At 39.2% G+C, this 20,916-nt stretch overlaps 1 protein-coding gene across 1 annotated transcript in view; it reads left to right on the top strand.

Annotated features, from left to right (window-relative positions):
• Positions 1–20,062, top strand: part of loxl2b (lysyl oxidase-like 2b) — a 36,195-nt gene extending 16,133 nt beyond the window's left edge. Inside the window, exons 4-14 of the mRNA XM_088376408.1 lie at positions 3,551–3,762; positions 7,338–7,554; positions 9,008–9,191; positions 11,113–11,264; positions 12,578–12,745; positions 14,645–14,810; positions 15,434–15,674; positions 15,982–16,097; positions 16,617–16,753; positions 16,829–16,940; positions 18,867–20,062. Of these exons, the coding sequence (XP_088232534.1) occupies positions 3,551–3,762; positions 7,338–7,554; positions 9,008–9,191; positions 11,113–11,264; positions 12,578–12,745; positions 14,645–14,810; positions 15,434–15,674; positions 15,982–16,097; positions 16,617–16,753; positions 16,829–16,940; positions 18,867–18,937 (1,776 nt within the window). The 3' untranslated portion in view covers positions 18,938–20,062. The remainder of the gene's footprint in view (positions 1–3,550; positions 3,763–7,337; positions 7,555–9,007; positions 9,192–11,112; positions 11,265–12,577; positions 12,746–14,644; positions 14,811–15,433; positions 15,675–15,981; positions 16,098–16,616; positions 16,754–16,828; positions 16,941–18,866) is intronic.
• The last annotated feature ends 854 nt before the right edge of the window (positions 20,063–20,916 follow it).

Here is a 20,916-nt window from a genome sequence, read left to right as displayed (position 1 = left end):
GCTGGTATCTTTTCCTGTAAGTTTGTTTGTACTGTATGAAGACAATGTCCATACATTTGCACTGTACTTCCCCATCATAAGGCGCACTTACTAGTTTAAGCCTTTGATTTTCTCCAAAACCAAAGATACGTCTTTTAATAAGGTGCGCCTTTTCTGTAGACTGAAATCTTCAGTAACAAGACAAGCTTTCAAATTGCTCACATTTCCTAGCAAATGAACTTTTATGAATGCATTTTTTTGGTCTGATTTCCAAATTGCCCTCATTTTTTTCTCTGGCACATCCCATTTTAATAAGAAGAATGTAATTATAATATGTTTAGTAATATTTATGAATATCTAAAAAAAAACAGAAATCTCAACGCATTCTGAATGAGGACCAATGTAAGGTTTGGCAGAGATGTTTACCTCTTTAAGAGATGCCTTTTACCTGCCTGGTTTTTTTTAAAATTATCTTAGCTTAAATTTCAAGCAGCCATGGTGTCTTGGGTCATGAAAATGTCTACAACTTGTATCATATTGTGTGTTTGGTAAACGCAGACAAAAGGCCACACTCACCATAGTAATTTTGTGTATGTTCTCAACTTGTGCGCAGTGAACAAACATTTCTACGCATTCATTACTGAATGAGGACCAATGTGAGGTTTGGCATCGTTGTTTACCTCCTCAAGAGATGCATTTTAGCTGCCTGTTTTTTGTCATTTTAGCTTAAATTTTATGCATCTATGGTGTCATGGGTCATGAAAATGTCTCCAAATGACTCTTGTGTCTTATTGTGTGTTTAGTAAACACAGACATCTATGGTTCACATGCCATTTTTATGATACTTCATTTTGCACAGCTTTATTTTCTTTGCACTGTAGACTTTGTTGGACAAATTCAGTTAGGTTTGGCAGGAAATACTCCACCGGAGGTCAGATAGAGTGGTGATTTGTAGTTCTCAAATTTCTGGACTTGTCTTGGACTTGGAGGAAAAGCAGTGTTTAGAAAATGCTTTCTTCATTATTTGATTTACTGCATTATGTATGTGAGGTGAGGAATCATGAGCATATCTGCTGAGCCAACCCGATGTATTTCCGTATTGCAGGCTGGGCTCAAGCTCAAGAATGTGGCTGCTTCGGGCTATGGGAGATAGCAAAATGATACATCCTCACAGAAACAAACAGTAAAGGGGTCTGCAAGCTTGTTCTCTGGACCGTTTTATTCTTTGCCATATTTTATGAAAATCCCAGGAAAACATTCAAAGTCAAATAACCTAAAAGTCGTACAATTTGCAACACATCAAATATTTTTGTTAGTAGTCAAAGTCTGCTTTATTGTCAATTTCTTCACATGCCAAGACACACAAAGAGATCGAAATTACGTTCCCACTATCCCACGGTGACAAGACATAGTACACAATATACAAACAAGTAAACAACACAAAAAATAAAAACAAGAAGGCACAAACAATGAATAAATAAGAGTGATGAATAAATAATAAATACACAAATAACATAATAAATAAGAGGAGCAAAAATGGAGCAAGTGTGCATACAGCAGACAGTCAGAATATAGCGCAAAAGTACAGGACGCTACGCAGAAGAGGGGAGAAAGTTCAGGATCCTAACAGCCTGGAGTATGAAGCTGTTGGTGAGTCTGGTGGTGCAGGAGCGCAGGTTCCTGGACCTCTTCCCAGAGGGCAGAAGATCAAACAAAGCGTGAGCGGGATGACTCACATCACTCACAATCATGGTCGCCTTGCGGGTGAGATGGGAGGCGTAAATGTCCTTCAGGGAGGGGAGTGAAGCACCAATAATCTTACCAGCCGTGTTCAGTATGCGCTGCAGGGCCTTCATGTTGTATTCAGTGCAGCTACCACCCCAAACAGCGATACAACTGGAGAGGACGCTCCCAATGGTGCCACGGTAGAATGTAGTCATGACCGTCGGAGGAGCACTTGCTCGCCTGAGTTTCCGCAGGAAGTACAGGCGGCACTGAGCTTTCTTCGCCAGTGATCCGGTGTTGGTGGACCAGGAGAGGTCCTCACTGATGTGCACCCCCAGGAATCTGGTGCTGCTCACGCTCTCCACCACAGCACCGTCGATGGTCAGCGGCAGGTGTTGGGTGTGACCCTTCCGGAAGTCAACAACAACCTCCTTGGTTTTGTTGACGTTCAGCAGGAGGTTGTTGTCCCTGCACCACATGGCCAGAAGGTCAACCTCCGACCTGTACTGAGTCTCGTCGCCCCCGGTGATGAGACCCACCAGAGTCGTGTTCTTCAGCTTTCTTATTTAGTGTTAATGTGAGCTACGTACATTTTTAAAGAGGAAGTCAACCCCCAAATTTTCTTCACAATATGTTGTATGTGCCCCTACTAGTCTAAACATGGCATTCTGGTCAATATTGTGTTTGTGGAATATGAGTTAAATAGCAAAATTCACACATTTTTATCCATCGCATCACAGTTGCGGTTCAGAACCAATCATGGCTCAGCTTCAGAAAACTGGTGAGCGTGATTGGATGACCTGAGGCCTGGCAACTGTGATGCCATTTTTAGTCGACAGCAAGTGACAAAATTGTCACCTCCTGAGACAGATTAAAAACTTTGGATTGGAACTTTGATAGATTTTGCCTGAAACATTAATCAGAATATTGTGTTTTGACGAGTTGGGCTGCGCAAAACATATTTGTAAGCCCAATCATTTATTTGATCTAATTGTTAAAGTTACTGATGGTGTAGTGGTTTACTTACCTGTCTTTGTGCATGGGGAATTGCTGTCTGTCTTTATGTGCCCTATGATTGACTGACAACCACTTTGTGGTGTAAAAGAAAATTGAAGGATGGATATCATAATTGATTGAATTCAGCAGAACGGCAAACATGGTTCAAAGCTTTTTCTTTTTGCTGTTTTGTTTTCCTTTAAAGCATGTCCTTTAGTTGTCCCTTCTGCCAGGAATGATGGAAGATGAACTGCAAAATCCACTGTAAAAATGTGTAGCCCTCTTGTAACTACTTATGAAGTGATGTTGTGTTTTCTGCTCACCGAGTCCATTGCTTTGTTTCGTTTGGTTGTGTCACCCAGTCTCAGGCTTATACATAGTATGTCTAATTAAAAACAGGAAATTTAATTTTTCTTTCGTTTGGAAAAGCATCTTAATTACGGCTACTGTGAAGAATCTTAAATTTATGAGCTTTTAAAGGTAAACACAATTGCAGGGCATCCAGTTATAGTGCCCCTTTAAGAACAGTAAAAATGTGTTTTACTTGAAAAATGTTTGATGACACTAAGCTGGTAGGTCATAGCCTACGACCAGGCGGCTAGGAAATGGGGTGTTTTATTGTGTGTATTATGTAACACAGCTAAATGATTACTTACAACCTAGCTCAACGGACTCTGGATGACTCCCCAGCACACAGGAGCTGTAAATCTAATCTTAAAACAGCAAGGCAGATTTGCTAACCAATATTCCATTTCATTTCATACTCTCCGGTTGTGCTATATTGTGGAACTAAGCATACATTTAGTTTGTTGACGTTCCTTCTTTCATGAGGGTTTCATATTCCTTACAGAGCCTTGACATTCAAGTTGAGGATGTGCGCATTCGAGCCATTTTGTCATCATTACGCAAGCGGATCCCTGTGACAGAGGGCTACGTGGAGGTAAAGGATGGTGGGAAATGGAAGCAGATCTGTGACACGGAATGGAGCCACTTGGACAGCAGAGTCATCTGTGGCATGTTTGGCTTCCCTGGGGAGAGGAAATACAACGCCAGAGTCTACAAGTGAGTATTTGTGGTTAGGCTGGGGTTGCATTCTATCTAGTGCAGGTGTGAGAACATGATCACTCCTGATCATTTCTATAAGAAATTAGAGTTTTGAAATGTTATTTTGTAAGAATAATACGACCACCACCTGCACAAGTCAGAGAATGAAAGTAAAAAGAAAGATAGTCCCAAAGCATGATGGTGACACAACTATGCTTCACTGCATTTTGTTCTTTTGCTGATGAGCATTATAGTGTTTGTGCCAAACATAGCTTTTGGAATGATGGAAAAACTGGTTAGCACATTCAACTCACAGTTCAAATTGTGGAATCAAATTTTAATTTAGCCTTCTTTTGTGAATATTGCACGTGTGCCCTGTGCCCACGCGCGTTTTCTCCAGGCACACTTCCTACAGCGGGAAGTGGGGTGTTCTTCTCACACTCCCAAAACATGCATGGTAGGTTAACTGAAGACTAAAATGCCCATGTGAATGGTTATATTTGGGTATTTGTGCCCTGCGATTGGCTGCAGACTACTTCAAAGTCAAATGTCAAAGTCTGCTTTATTGTCAATTTCTTCACATGCCAAGACACACAAAGAGATCGAAATTACGTTCCCACTATCCCACGGTGACAAGACATAGTTCACAATGTACATACAAGTAAACAACACAAGAAAAATAAAACAAGAAGGCACCATCAATGAATAAATTCAGGATGTACCTTGCCTCTCCTCTACAAATTAGCTTTGACAGGTCGGAGCACATCTCTGAGGATAAACCTTACGAGTTTTTTCGCCCGTCTCAGCAATTAAAGCAGTTTGACTAGTGTGCTATGCCTCACACCCATGGAGGGCAGCCATCTTAGGTTGCTACTGTTAGTGACAACTTTGATATTTTATTTTTTTTTTAGCTGAAAACACTGTTATCGGAGCGAATCTCTGTGTGGAATAATGAGAACCTCTCAAAGAGCTAACTTCACTGTTTGCATCGACTATGCAGAGTATATTATATCAGTATAATGAATTCTGACTGACAGAGATTAGGTTTATATTTTGCGCACAAATTTGGTCCCGATTTTATATTTCATTGTTGATAGTTCCGAAAAGAAGATGCTTTGAGTGAATTTTGTGCCATCAGTTACATTATGTAAAATGATTGTCAGTTACTGATTTCTGATGTCCAAGGTGCATGAGCCACTGCAACACAGGTTAATCATAGTCTTCTATAAACTAGTGCTAATGCATTCAACACCACATTTAGTGGGCGCAGAGGCTGGATTTTTCCTTTACTGCAGCAGAGCATGGCGACTGCTTAACTTTCCATCGACGTGTCATCCTGCTCCCGCTATGACTCCGTGTGCTATGACTCCGTGTGAAACGTGTGGTGCGTGGGGCCAATCTGGCTGCTCTCTAATAATCATAAACTTGACTTCGCTCTGATACATCTGCACAGTCTCTCATATGATTTTATCAAGAGTTGCTTTAGGGGCATTAAAGTTAAAAGTTAAAGTCCCAATGATTGTCACACACACAACTGGGTGCGGTGAAATTTCTCTCTGCATTTAACCCATCCCCGAAGGGAGCAGTGGGCAGCAGCGGTGCCGCGCCCGGGAATCATTTGGTGATCTAACCCCCCAATTCCAACCCTTAATGCTGAGTGCCAAGCAGGGAGGCAATGGGTCCCATTTTTGTAGTCTTTGGTATGACCCGGCCAGGGTTTGAACCCACAACCTTCCAGTCTCAGGGCAGACACTCTACCACTAGCCCACTGAGCTAGTTTTAAAGCTTACATATCATATTTATAAATTCTTCCGTTTGATGTTTTACTCATTCATTTGTGGTCTATATAAAATGGAACAACGATGCTTTTGTCTGAATTCCTCGATTTGATAGCATCACAGGTCCCTCTTTTATGCTTGTTCTGGTGCGGCTCAGAGAAGGCTGTTTTGGTGCGGTCTCTTTAAATACAAATTAGATACTTCACACCCCACTCCCTTCAGGTCGCAAGATGTGCGCCATCCTTTCTGGTCAGAAATATTTGTAGTTTTTTAGCCGAGGTAGAGTTTACTTGCGCTGCAAACGTTTTGATTGATTAAAAGACATAACGGCAGAAGACTTGTCCATACAACCATACATAACACGAAACAAAATAAATTCCCTAAATATTTATGAACACGTCTTGTAAAGAAGTACTGCAGTCAAGTCAACCAGTACGCTAATGCTAGCATTAGCCAGAAGCTAACAAATGCATTTAACGCAGAGTAATAAAGATGGCGGATTTGCGAAATCGTTTGCCCACACCCATTACCTTGTTTGGTAGTCCCGTCCCAAAGGATATGACATAATAGATCAAATATGTTAAAGAAAATGGAGAAAACTGAACGGCGTAAAGAATAGACCCCAAACTGATCATAAAAGTAACTCTGCAACAACCTGGAGGGATAGATTACACTTTTCTACAATCTTGGAGACTCCAAAGTGCACAATAAAATGAATATTGAAGCAAAAGAAGTGGATTTTCCATCATATGTAAAAATAATTGTTTAATTGTACATACTACTGATGGAGACATGGAAAATATCCAAGAACTGTATTTAAGAAATTAATATGAAAACTTATGCAAGAAAACCAATCAAGACATTAGCTATGGCGTCATAGCATAGCATCATGAAAACTGTATTCAATGTATTATTACAAACAACATTGATAAATTAAACTGGGTTTAGTTTTCATTTGTGAAAAAAAACCTCCCGTGATAATCTTTTGCATTATCATGATTGCTGTAGAAACTCACAGTGCAGAGTAAATTCCAATACAGATCAATGGCTTCATTCCATGCTAGCAAAATAAGAATTGTATCAGTAAAGGTTTCTTTCTGTTAGTGTTCCAACAGATTGGCTCTAATTGCCCAGCTGCCTCCAACAAAATTAATAATGAGTCTTATCGAGTCCCCGATGAAAAATAAATGTTGCCTCCCCCATCTGTTTTTTTTACACATATCTTGGACCTAGGACAGTTGTTTAAGATGTGGCATTGCACTTAATGAGCGTAATAAATAATTACATAATGCGGGGTTCCTCAAGATGAGACATTAGCAACCCCCCGTCGTTGTTAGAACAACAGGTTTTGCCACGTTTATTCATTCTAAATGATTTTCATTTGTCATCTTTACAAAAATATAAAAGCGAGTGTAAATTCCATTTCACCCTGAGGGATTAAGATTACTACAATGAATCTGAAACACGTACATGTAGCGCTGAAGCAAATCTAATAAAATCTTCATTAATGAGTCACTTTCTTTTCATAACTGGTTACCTCCTGTGCATCACGATGAAAATCTTTTGACGTATTCTATTTGAAAATTTTAAACTTGCGAGCTATCACAAAAATATCAGTGCAAACACGCAATGGAAAAATGAAAAAAATAAATGTAGATATAGCAGTGATCATAATTGATAAACAATATTTAATGTCTGAGTTTTAATGGGCTTGCCAATAATGTCTCTTTCACTCCTTAAGGTACATACTTGCATACATAAACCATTCTAAGCAGTTTAATATTGTAACTGATTCTTACTCCTTGTTCTGTGCAGGATGTTTGCTCGCAGGAGGAAGCCCTCATATTGGGAGTACGCCGTCAATTGCACCGGCAACGAGGCCCATTTGTCTAGCTGTAAACTGGGGAGGGATAAATCCGTGGAATCTAATGGAACCTGTGCTGAAGGGTTGCCTGTGGTGGTGAGCTGTGTCCCTGGAAGAGCCTTTGCTCCTTCATCTGCGACTGGATTTAAGAAGGCCTTCAGACAAGAGGTACAGTCTCACTTAACCTCTGCTCACGCTTGAAAAGCACTTTGGTTGGTGTCAATTGAAGAGTAAATTAAAGCACTTGTCGCTATAGGCGCACAAGGAGTCTGTGCCCGACCACCGAGAGGCTTGTGCCCCTCACTTGAGGCACAGATCTCTAAACTTGAACTTTTTAATTTATTTAATGTATTTCGTATCATGAAAGTAGCTGCTTTGAGCAAGTAAAAATTAAATTTTAAATTTCTTTTCAATTTCTTTTCTGTGCCTCAAGGACTAGTGTGAGCACAAGCATCTTGATGGGCACAGACCCTCATTGCCTGCCCAGTGTGTAGTAAAAAAACTTTACTTTCATGTAGCTAGAACTGAAAACGTTCACCTGAGGTAGAAAGATATAAACAACGTGAGAAATGGTTTCAGTTTTTGTGACTTTCGGTTTGTGAACCTGTGGGGGATGCACTCCAAATCCACCTGTGATATGGAGAGACCATATTAAAAAAACATTTAAAAATAGGTTTTAACCCTTGCAGTCCTTAAAAGACACGCCAAATAAACCAATACAAATATAAACTTATTAAAACACACACTTCAATGTATTCCATATTTTTCAATCTCTCTTGCTGTTCTGAGGGAGACCGTTGTATAACACCATTCTCCAAAGAAGGGGAAAAGAATGATGCTTCATGCTGTTTGTCGCGCCCAGTTCAAGTTTACTATGGAATCCACAGATACAACAAAACAGAAGTAAAAACCAAAATGTTCAACCAAACCATATCATTTCATCTAAGGAATGTCGAATAGCTTGTTATGTACACATAATGTAAAACGTTTTACATTGGCTAAAAAAAGTGTTCATGGATGTTATCGTACTTCAAATTCATAGTTTGGGATCTTCTCTGCCTCTTCTTTATGTGCTGCATATCTTCTAGCAGACCTTAGTGCCTGGCATGTTGTGGCACAATGGAGTTAATACATGGAAGGTGGGCAACTCGAAAATCAGACTTGCCTCTACAATGTAAAAAATCAATTTACAACCAACGATGATAAAATAGGGATATCTCATTAGTTGATGATGTTTGCAATTATTATACTCTATATTATTTTAGGGCGAGAGGGTGGTTCTCTGGTTAGCACGTCTGCCTCGCAGTTCAGAGGTTGCGCATTCGATTCCCCCTCCAGCCGTCCCTGCGTAGAGTTTGCATGTTCTCCCCGTGCCTGCGTGGGTTTTCCCCGGGAACTCCGGTTTCCTCCCACATCCCCTAAAGAAACCATGTTTGTTAGGCCGATTGAGCACTCCAAATTGTGCCAAACACTGCAATATGTGGTGTAAATTGTATAAACCGTGCTACACTTGTTACATGTGTTTCCACTAAGTTTTCCTAAACAGTACAGAGATCTGTATCACTGCCTGTTTTCGTTTACAAACTCTTAAGTTGATTTTAAGAACGTTCTTCCTTTTCAGCAACCATTGGTCCGTCTGCGCGGTGGGGCCATAGTAGGCGAGGGCCGTGTAGAAGTGTTGAAAAATGGAGAGTGGGGCACCATATGCGATGACAAGTGGAATCTGCTGTCTGCCACGGTGGTGTGTCGAGAGCTGGGCTTCGGTACAGCCAAGGAGGCCCTGTCCGGTGGTCGCCTCGGACAAGGTGAGTTACGCATCCAAAGAATAAATACTTCCAAGAGTCAAAAATGTGCTTTACAAGCATTACAAGTGTTCTGGGATTAGTCATATCACAATTGTCTTCAATAACCAAGTCTGTATGTAAAAACTCACAAAGATGTTTTCTCTGGGTGTTGGAGTCACTGTAGGGCTTTTGCCATATATATTTAGAAAACATATACTAATACACAACGCACAGAGTCATCAGCACTATAAAATTTGCAATCATGCATCATATTTACTTTTATATTTATTTTCAAGGCCAAAAGTCAGATAAAATGAGAAAATGTGTTTGAAGTTAATTCTAATGCAATGTATCATCTTTTTCTTTTTTGTGGGATGTTGGGGCGTATGTAGCATACATTACAGTGTATAATCAGTTACCTTACCACACCAACCAGCTGGTGGAAAAAAAACATATGCAGAAAAGACATTCGGTGATCTAAGTGACCTCTTCTGTAATCATGGCCTGCACTGGAAGGACTTCCTTTCCAGACTTCCAGACAGCACACAATGTTTATACCACTGGCTGCATGAAGTGTTTTTACAGTGTCTTCTCAGCACGTTTTTACAACAAGAGTGAGTTGCCCCATGGAAAAACTGAAATGTGCTGCTTACTTACCCATTGAAAATCACACATTCAGCAGATGTTTTATACACTCTGTTTTCCTGTCATCATAAAATACAATGGAAAGGTTATTTAAAAACTAAAACAAAGTAAGAGTATTGAATTGAGCTGGATTGAATTGAGCTGGCTGCTGCCCTTTGTGCAGTACATAAAAAAAATAATAACATTCTTGTAGATGCAAAATTTAATAAGAGTTTTTGAAGGTACGAGCCGCCGTTCAACCATTTTTATTTTTGCTTTGGCTTGTGAGCAAAAAAATTACTCAGGAGCGCTTTGTGGTGCAAATAAACTAAATTTTCTTGACAACAATCAGCACTCGGGCAGATAGTGAACAACAGTTCAAAGAAGAGGTTTCAAGCTGTTTATTACCACTCCCAGTCAAAGTTTACTGTCAAACTAAACAAAAAGAAGAAAATTGTACATTGTGTGTTTAAATCAGCCACATGGCTTAGCCTTAAGTATGTCCATTTAGCTTTATACTAACAAACATTGAAAAACACAATAAAGTGGCTAATGAGTAGTATTAGTTTATAACGTTTTAAACAGGACGTTTTTAAACAGAAATGGTGCCAAAACATGTATGGATAAGCAAAATAACAATTTTATTAATTTCAGTGGTTTGAGATATGAATGTTTTGAGTTCTGAACATCATCAGAACAAATTGAAAGCAGTTTAGAGAATGAATATGACTTTTGTATTCTACCTTAGATGTTACATTGAGGCTACAGTGAGTAGAAACCCTACTACTTTAGAAAAATAACATACATTTCAGATTTTGGAGATGCCTGAATGGTGGTACACTGGTTAGCATGTCCGCCTCACAGTTCAGAGGGTTTGGGTTCAATTCCACCTCTGGTCCTCCCTTCGTGGAGTTTGCACGTTCTCCCCGTGCCTGCGTGGGTTTTCTCCAGGCACTCTGGTTTCCTCTAACATCCCAAAAACATGCATGGTAGGCTGATTGAGCATTCCAAATTGCCCCTGTGTTTGAGCACGAGTGCGGATGGTTGCTCGTCTGTGTGTCCTGCGACTGGCTGACTACCGGTTCAGGGTATCCCCCGCCTACTGCCCGATGACTGCCGGGATAGGTTCCAACACGTGGAGACAAGCGGTACAGAAAATGGATTATTATGAATACAACATAAGAATAGTGATATATTCTTTTCCTCCAGCATACTTCATTTCTGGTTACAATTTTCACCTGCGTTTCCTTTCTGTAAATATGGCTAGTGTCTACAGAAAGTGTCCTTTTCAAGAAGTGTTTTTCTTTTTGTTTGCAAGGCATGGGCCCAGTCCATATGAATGAAGTGCAGTGTTCTGGATTTGAGAAGTCCATCACCGAGTGTTCCTTCAACAAGGAGTCTCTGGGCTGCAGCCACGAGGAGGATGCAGCTGTTAGATGTAATGTCCCTGCTATGGGCTTCCAGGAGAGGGTGAGCTTCAGATTTATTTGATTCCCCTTTAGTTTTCTATTGACTTGTTTCTCAAAAGGATTACAAAACACATAGTTGGGAATTAATTATTTATCCACTTGATTCCCAAGCCCTAGGAGCCTTTGCATGACTTCCGATATGAACTGGAACCAGTGTTTTGATTACATGAGAACTGTTTACATGAGTCTGCTATGTATGACAGTTATAGATGTAAACAACGTGCAGAACACTAGATATCACAGTGTAAAAGAGAGAAAAAAAAAATCAATCCCGCTTCTTATCTATGACATCAAAAAGTGTCCAGCGATATTGTGTAGTGGAATGTTTAGCTACTTTCAGATGATGAGATTAGCAATTTCAGAACTTCATAAAATTAAGGAAAAGATTCGGTTTCTGAGTCCGGTTCTTCGATTCAATTCCAGTTCCTATTCTTAACCAAAAAAGAAGAAAAAAAGGGGGAGGAGTTATTTTGGACAAATTAACTTCTCTGTTCTTAAATTGCTTGAACTCTTTACCGTTTGTTAACTTCACTACAGGATACTCAAAGTTAAAAATTTTAGAGCTTGAACCCTTAAGAAATGTTGATCAAAGTTGATCAAACATGTATAATTGCTGTCAAAAGAGGGCAATCGTTTGTATCATTTGTTCCGGTCAACCACTACAGGATCTCTTTGCGGAAATACTGGTTGGTCATCTGACATTTATTGGTTCACTAGCATGAATTATAGATTTATTATGAGTTCACCTATTTTGTATACACTTATTTTAGATGTAAAAGTATAAATTGGTACATACCAAGTGAAATGTTTAATACACCAGCACTTCATGGACATTTTGAAATGACTCTTATAATCTAGTGATCATCAACATATTGCTGTTCCAAAAATAGCTCACTATTTAGAAACAAGAAATATGATCACATGAAAATGTAAAATCTTGTAGAGCTTGATAGAAATGTAGTGTTACGGATGAATATTTATCCATTTCGTACCTTGTTATATCATTAAAAATTCCAGTGGGAAATCATTAACAAAATCAGTGTCATCATATAGATGAATATAATTATTTATAAAACGTATAAACTAAAGGTAATTTGAGTGCATTTATGACAGAAGTGTGTATCAAACTGGTAGCCCTTCAAAGTAATTGTCTTTTTTAAAAAGCTTGATGACCACTACTTTAGTCTATATATAATTTTATCATTTAGGAAATTTCTTCCTTTCTGTCTTTTGTACTAATTGTGCTAAAAATCAGACCTGATTTATAAATATGAGCTTTAAACAATGTGCCTCTCCTCTCGTCCATACCTGTAGCTGCGTTTGAGTGGAGGTCGAAATCCCTTTGAGGGTCGTGTGGAGGTGCTGGTGGAGAAGAACGGCTCTCTGGTGTGGGGCACCATATGCAGTGAGGGCTGGGGAACCATGGAGGCCATGGTTGTCTGCAGACAGCTCGGTTTGGGCTTTGCCAGCAATTATTTCCAGGTATGAGCAAACCAGATGGAGTATGAGGTTCTACCCAATTAAAGATATCAAATTACCTCAGCTAAAATAGTGCTAAACACAAAAATAATTTGGATTCTCGAGATAATTTCCACGGCTCTTTTAAATGTGAAGAGGACCACAATAGCTACAACTAAATACATTATATATAATGCGAACAACTGTTTACGAAGTTTGTCAAATTTTAATAGCAAAAAACAAAACAAAAAAGAATAGGAATTAGATTAGGTTGGTGAGTTTTTTGTTTAGAAATTGTTTCAAATATTATTTTCAATCAATGTAATCGTAGTAGTAGGAGAATGAAGAGCCTTCTAAGGCACGTGTCACAGTCTAAGATGCAAAAAGAACTCTGCCAATGACCTAGATTGAGGTAAATATACACACATTTCTAATATGCATATGTAAAACGCATATGCAATACTTAAAATTTGAATAAGTTATACATTCATAGTTATTTAAGATGTTAAAGTTAGTTAAATGTAGCGACATTTATACTATTGAATGTCTTTTGAGAACAATCACAAGTTACAAGTTTTACTTTCATAACAACATGGTTTAACATTTTACTGTAAATTTGAGCTCACCACTGCAAAATGTCCATCGTCATCATCACATCATCACATCAATATCCAGTTATAAAGAACAGTAGACAAGTTTACAATTAAATGAATACATAGTACATTTAAATTGTCCAACAGTTATGATGCCACACTGTTTTCCCAAGACAAGAGCAAAAAAAAATATGATTATTACAATTTTTGTTTTATTTTTTTTAGTTGGAAGATTCCAAAACCCTGCAATTTGCTTAAGACTAGAGGATGATGAGATCAAGTGCCGTTCTACTTTAATAGGAAAAAATCCTCAGAGAAGCTCCAGTTTGTTTACAACGAGTTGGAGAGAGCTGAGTTATACAAGGGGAACCTTGTGGTACTTATGATGATGATGATTATTAATATGAGAGCGTGACATTGCATTGGACATAGTTGGAAGCTTTGCAATGAAGGCAGGAGGCTGCCAGGAATCTGAGCCTCTTATGTCAGAAATGTAAGTTTTTAATTCTTTCTTAGCAGGGCCTCTGTCAGTGATGGTTCCTTTGAATCATCGTTCTTTTTCCCTTTATGGCACATGTGAATGATTAAGAACTTGCCTTTTGTTTACTGCCCTCTAGTATCAATTAATAAGTTGCTAAAATCAATCAAATTTCACGGTTGTTTTTTTCTGTGGATAAAATAGAATATATTTTTGACAATAATGTAGTGGTTTTGTTCTACAGGCTTCAGGTAAAGCTGAAGAAATACCAGAGTGCACTCCAGTGGTCAGAGTTGGAAATTGCACTCCAATGGAAAAACAACTATAGCAAATTATCAGATTGGTTTACCAATTTTCATCCATTTTCTATCGCTTGTTTTGTTCAGGGTCATGGGTAAGCTGATGCTTATCCCAGCTGATTGTGGGTGAGAGGCAGTGTATACCCTGCATTGGTGGTTTGTGTGCTCAATCATGGGGCACATAGAGACAAACAGCCATTCACCCACGTTTACACATTCTGGTAATTTAGTAATTTTGTAATCGATGAATCTCTAAGTTTTTCGAATTTAGGGGTAACATGCATAGTCCATACAGAAAGATGCAACCTTGGGTTTGAACCTTTTGGCTGTGAGGTGTATTTGGCATATAGTCTTCACTGTGCTGACTTTACCTTTTTTTTTTCCAGATAGATTGAAGTGATTTAATAATTACAGGTTATTTCCATCCATTACACTTATGTCAAGTCGAACGCTCATGTTATTATGATTGTCATTATTATTATTATTAATTATGTCAAGCTTTTTTGTCTTGATTGTCCCCTTCAAACCTTGGTGCCTGTTTTCTTCTCAACAGGAGACATGGTACTGGCAAGGCGAGGTGAGTGCAGACAGTGTGGTGATGAGTGGCGTTCGCTGCTCTGGTACTGAGATGTCTCTGTCCCACTGCCTGCACCATGGAGCACACCTCAGCTGCTCCAAAGGAGGCGGCCGCAATGCCGCCGGAGTCTCATGCTCTGAGAGTAAGGTGGCCCCTCGTAGTTTTTTTAATGTTTGATTTGCGATCCACAATTCACAGTTTTACCTATTTGCATTCTTTTTTTTGCATGTGTGCATGTGTGTGTGTGGACGGGGGGGCGGTCATAATGGCTAAATAGAGGCGTGAATCCGTCAGAAAAAGTCACCCTCTACTTTATGGAAAATTCACTAGCCTGCTAGGAAAGTATCACTTGTGAAAAGTAAGGGAACACTATCAGCCCACATTCAAATGTTTTCCTTATTATCAACCGAAATAACATCATCCTACGTTTGATTTGATAGAATTTTACATTTTAATGACAGGAGTGTGTTGAAAAAGAATTTCCGGTTGACACGACCTTAAACACTACTCAAATGCAATGCCACGTGATTTGCACAGACTTGACTTCAAATCAAATCATTTTTGTGCTGTGATGCTCCAGTCCCATTGTTGGAATTAGAGTGCTTTACAAAGTTTTCAACCTCTTTTCACCTTGCTGCTGATGCAGCATCTGGCTCTGATTGAGACTTTGCATCCACTGGAACCGTCTTGACATGGCACGTGTTCCATTGTGTAAGTGTGTCTGTGCACCATTCCTTCGCCTCATCATTTATTCTCGTCCCACAGCGGCCCCTGACCTGGTGCTGAACCCTCAGGCAGTGGAGCAGACCACCTACATAGAGGACAGGCCTATGTTCATGCTGCAATGTGCTTTTGAGGAGGAGTGCCTGGCCTCCTCCGCCAAAGAGACGCCTGCCAACTCCTACCGCCGGCTGCTGCGCTTCTCCTCGCAGATCCACAACAACGGTCACTCCGACTTCCGTCCCAAAGCTGACCGACAGTCTTGGGTGTGGCATGACTGTCATAGGTCAGTTCCTAATTACAGATGTTCCTATTTGCTCGATGAAACGCATACTATTTTAATTGTGTATGGCATGAATGAGAAATACATTAAAACTTATTCCATCTTCGCCACGCATTCGCATGCCCCTGGATTGACCTGAAAGCAGGAGCTTCTTAAGTATGCAAAAACAATTTTGATTTTTTTTCTTGACACCTCCACTTCAGGGTTTGCAACTTTTGTTAACATCTTTTGCTTTGTTGCAGGATATGTATTTGTACTCAGAGTGCTGTGTTGGAGCTTTGTTGTTTAAACTCTGTGTATGTGTCGTTAGCCATTATCACAGCATGGAGGTGTTTACCCTCTACGACCTGTTTAGTCTGAATGGAACCAAAGTAGCAGAAGGACACAAAGCCAGTTTTTGTCTGGAAGACTCAGAGTGTGATGAAGGTAGGAATCTCATCTCAATTGTTTTCTTACTTCAGAGATACACTTTTGTGGCAGCGTTTTGAAAAGGTATTCATGCCACGCAGTCACAAATAAACAGGAATAGATGAAGACGTATCAACTGTTGTGATATGACAAAATAGCTACTGATGAGTTGATGTCAAACTTTAGTATTATCCTGCATAGCTTACTTACAGGTAATGTTGGTTAGCTTTGTATATTGTATGTTAGCTTAGTTTGGAAGACTCCAAAATGCCCATAGGTTTGAAATTTGACCTCTTCCCCAAAGTCAGCTGGGAAAAGTGGATGGGTGGCTGTAGGTTCTGCTCCCAAGTGGCTAAAAATGCTATACATCTGCAAAAACATTTAGAGAAAAGATTTAGAGAAAGTGTAAAAAAAAAATAAAAAATTAAAATGTCCAGTCAACCTTCACATAACTTCCAGACCAATAAACTTGCAATAAAAAAGAAGAAGAAAAGAAAAAAGAAGAAAATACCTTTTTTTTTTCTTGTCTTCTTGCAGGCATTGAAAAGCAATATGAATGTGCCAATTTTGGAGAGCAGGGCATCACCGTGGGCTGCTGGGACACATATAGGCATGACATTGATTGCCAGTGGATTGACATCACTGACCTAAAGCCCGGAGATTACATGTTCCAGGTAAATTTGCTGCCCACAATTATCTCTTCTTTTATTTTTGTGTCCTTCAAAATCCTTCATGTATCCTTTTTACAGATAATAATCAACCCAAACTATGAAGTGCCAGAGTCTGATTACACCAACAACATCTTGAAATGTAGCTGTCGATATGATGGCCATCGTGTGTGGATGTACAGCTGTCACAATGGTAAGTCTTAGAGATAGTAAATTGTTATCTCTTTTCCTAATGTAAGCTTCACGTGAATCCATGTTTAAAAGGATAACATGTCTCCCAAACCCTCACTCAGATATAATGACCATCACTTCAAATGTTTTGATTGTGGGAGACACAGTTACATCCATTTCTATATTTGGCCTCAGCACTCAGTTGCAGGCAAACCTTATTAAATGAGAAAAGTGTAATGATATTTTTTGTCCATGCCTTATCCCTTCACAAAGTTTGTTTATGTGTTTTGGGATTATTCCAGTCCTAACAAAGCAAAATTATAGTGTCTTCTTCACTGCCTTTAACTCCTAACAGAGAAGTCGTAATTTCGTGTCGTATGTTATTTATTGTGGCATGAATTCTCATTGGCTTACTGATGTAAAATCATTTTAATATTTGGCTTAGCTTTTAACTTCTGGAATGGGGCACTCCCGATATATATGCTGCATCTCATGAGATGGAAGTCTCATGATTCTCTGTGAGTGTATGTAATTTTCAAATACCGTGATGATTACTTATCTACTGTGTAAAATGAGAGAAAATAGGCGTAAAATAAAAAAATAGTCCTGTGCCATAAGGGTTCAAACTGAGCACAGTTTCACTACTATAATACGAACTGTAATCTCTTCTCACAGACCTCACACTCCTGCACCTTCGCAACAAACCAAAATTTCAGAATATAATAAACCGATTAGCTCTGGAATAGATTCTTACTCATCCACAAAGTCATTTCAATTCATCCCACAAATCTTGAAGCAGAAAGGAAGGTAAACAAGCTTTTATAAAAAAACATCTTCATTCTAGTGACACACAATGATAGCAATGAAAAGGAGAGGGGCGGCAGTAGGTCATCCCGAAGGGCATTTTAACTTCATGATCACGATTCAAGGCTGAACACTGACTGAAACCACCCAAACATGGCAGAAAGTCACTGTTTGTGTGGCACCTTTGCGTGTGTGCGTGTTTGTGCGTGCATGTATGTGCGTGTGTGCGTGTTTGTGCGTGCATGTATGTGCGTGTGTGCGTGTGTGTGTGTGTGTGTGTGTGTGTGTGTGTGTGTGTGTGTGTGTGTGTGTGTGTGTGTGTGTGTGTGTGTGTGTGCGTGTGTGTGTGTGTGTGCGTGTGTGTGTGTGTGTGGAAGAAAAAGAATCAGATGAGTATAAACACAATTTCCATCAGGGTTTCCAGCAGTGTAGTTGTTCAATTCTTACCCAGTGGCAGTGCGCTTGTAAGTCTGAATAGTCTCGGTGATTGAAAATGTCCAGGGTGCAGTATGTTTTTTGTCAAATGAGATAAGCTTCACCTCGGCACAGCCCTGAATGGGATAAACATTAAAGAAAATGGATGGATTATAATTTATTTTAGCTAATAAATGTATAAATGATATATTCATATTGTCCTTTCTAGAATGGCCTTCAGTGGAAAGCAGACGGCCACCATGGCTCAACAATCGCAATTGGATTGGCACAAAATTGCACCTCACTTTCACTTCCAACATAATGTGTACAAATTTTCTCATTCCATTTGATCAAGTATTTGCTGAGAAATGAAGGTGCGATGTTCAAGATCGCGTCCCTAACATTAAATAATTAAATTTGGTAATGTAGTAATAAAAACACTATTCACGTTGAAGCCGTATTCTCACCTAAAATGAAGAAGTTTATATGGAAATTGTTATGGTACTATTTGCACTTTTTAACAACGACGAGCACCTTGTTAGCAGTCATATTTCTATGTATGCTTATATTTAGGTGAACCAATGAAATAAATGGTCAAATTAATGCAATTAAAATTCAGCCCTTTATTTAGTATGTGAAATGTCAGGCCAAGATAGATTGTTGGTATGAGCTGTTACAATACCTAAGGAAAGAAAAGTTGAAGTTAAACGTTTTCTTGCTCCTTTGCTAGGTGGCTCATTAAGCACTGAGACCGAGCAGACGATCCCAGGGCTCCTCAACAATCAGGTCACCCACAGGTAAAAACCCACCAGCCATTCACCCTCTCACAGGGAGAACCTCTGAAGCCCACAGCCACTACACGTCTCCATCTGTGGTGCATACCTCCTGCCAGCCTCGGCCTTCATCTTACACTCCCCCCCTGAAAAAAAGAACAGCTCTATTTTCACCATCCTCCTTGCAAGAGAGCTGTTGATGGAAGACAATTTGATAAAGTATCATAGGAACGTCTTTGTGAATGTGCAGCACTGGAGAAAAAGAAGCTCCTGCAGGGTTCTCGTTTTAAAGCTTTCCTGCTTCATTTGATGTCGGGGGTGACTGCAAGGGACGCTTGGCATTCAGGCCTTCCACAACTTTTTAAAAGGTTTCTCATCCACTGCAGCACCTCTATCTTATACAACAATGATGATGGGAAAGTCTGTTTATTCACCTAGAAGACAATTTAAGAGATCACTGATGTTCGCTTAAAATATCCCAAAAGTGTTGGATAAAATCGGTGTCAGAGCTTTGACGTTTCTCCACCCTACAGCTATCCAACCATATACAGACCTTGCTTTGTGTGTTGGAGAGCAGTCATGCTTGCAAAAAAAAAAGGGGCCTTGTCAAACATTTGCAACCAAATTGCAATCAAAGAAACCCAAGGCTAAACCCAAACGGTAGAAAGTAATTTCAGTCAGGTATGAAAAGAGCTCCATCCACAATCGATTATGATTCCTCCTTGTTGCCAAAAGCAGCAAGAAGCATTTGTGGTTCTTTTTATTTCATTTTAATTTGTATTAAAACTATGCTTTACAATGTGAAGATGTTACAGAGCTGGAGTAGAACATCTGTGTGGACTCATAAATGTGGCGAATGATACCATGGACTCAAAGCGCTCCCTATTTAAACACTCAAATGTAGATGGGTGTGGTTTCTTCTTTAGTAACTTGCTGTCTGTTTAATCAGGTTTTGCTTATTGGCTTGTTTTAAAATGTGGTTGGTACAATGGTGTGTGAGAATTCCATGTTATTGTACATATTATTATGGTGCTATCAAACTGGCCCTCTGTTTTCTGAGGTTACAGTGTGTGTTTTACAAGCTACTTTATGTATACTAACAGTATACTTGACCTATTTGTTAAAATTCTAATAAAGATATTGAGCAAACACAAAACAATGTTCTTGCTTTACTTTATGTTCCCTCCCAAAGCACATATTTGTTAGAGAAAATCTTTCAATGACAAGAATCATTGCTGTGTGAATTAACCAAGTTAGCTCTTTCATTGTCATCATTATGTATATTCTATATATTATATAGTATTCTTCAATCATTATGTATATTCTATATATTATATAGTATTCTTCAAATGTGTCTGCCATTCGAGAAGATCAGTTCAAAACATGATCAAATAAGCGCTGCAAGTAAGATTCAAGAATAATTTATTGTTCCATCCATCCATCCATCCATCCATCCATCCATCCATCCATCCATCCATCCATCCATCCATCCATCCATCCATCCATCCATCCATCCATCCATCCATCCATCCATCCATCCATCCATCCATCCATCCATCCATCCATCCATCCATCCATCCATCCATCCATCCATCCATCCATCCATCCATCCATCCATCCAACAAATAAAAGAGGTGAAAGAACACGTCCCTGCGTTAAAGTAAAACGGTGCACGTCTGACCTCCTGTGGCGTTGGACGAGTACTGCATACCTCCGGACACAAGCGCTCAAAGGAAACGGTTATTAACGTTAAAGTGTGTAAAGGAGTTCATTATAATCATACAATTTCACCAAATTTAAATCTGAACACTAACATTATTGTGAGTTGAATTATCTGATCATAGAAATAAAGCAATTTATACACAAACAATTTAAGCTAATATTTTATTATGGTATAATACCTCCATGAACCGATTATTTAATTGAATATAAATGAAAATACTACCTTTTAACTAACCAATTCTAAATGACAGGACTCTTGAGGTGAGATTAATATACGGCCATATA

Source organism: Syngnathus floridae, chromosome 5 (assembly GCF_059516105.1).
Source record: "Syngnathus floridae isolate MCC-2025c chromosome 5, RoL_Sflo_1.0, whole genome shotgun sequence".
Lineage (NCBI taxonomy): Eukaryota > Metazoa > Chordata > Actinopteri > Syngnathiformes > Syngnathidae > Syngnathus > Syngnathus floridae.
Note: the sequence above shows the minus strand (reverse complement) of the source record. Positions and strands in the feature narration are given on the sequence as shown.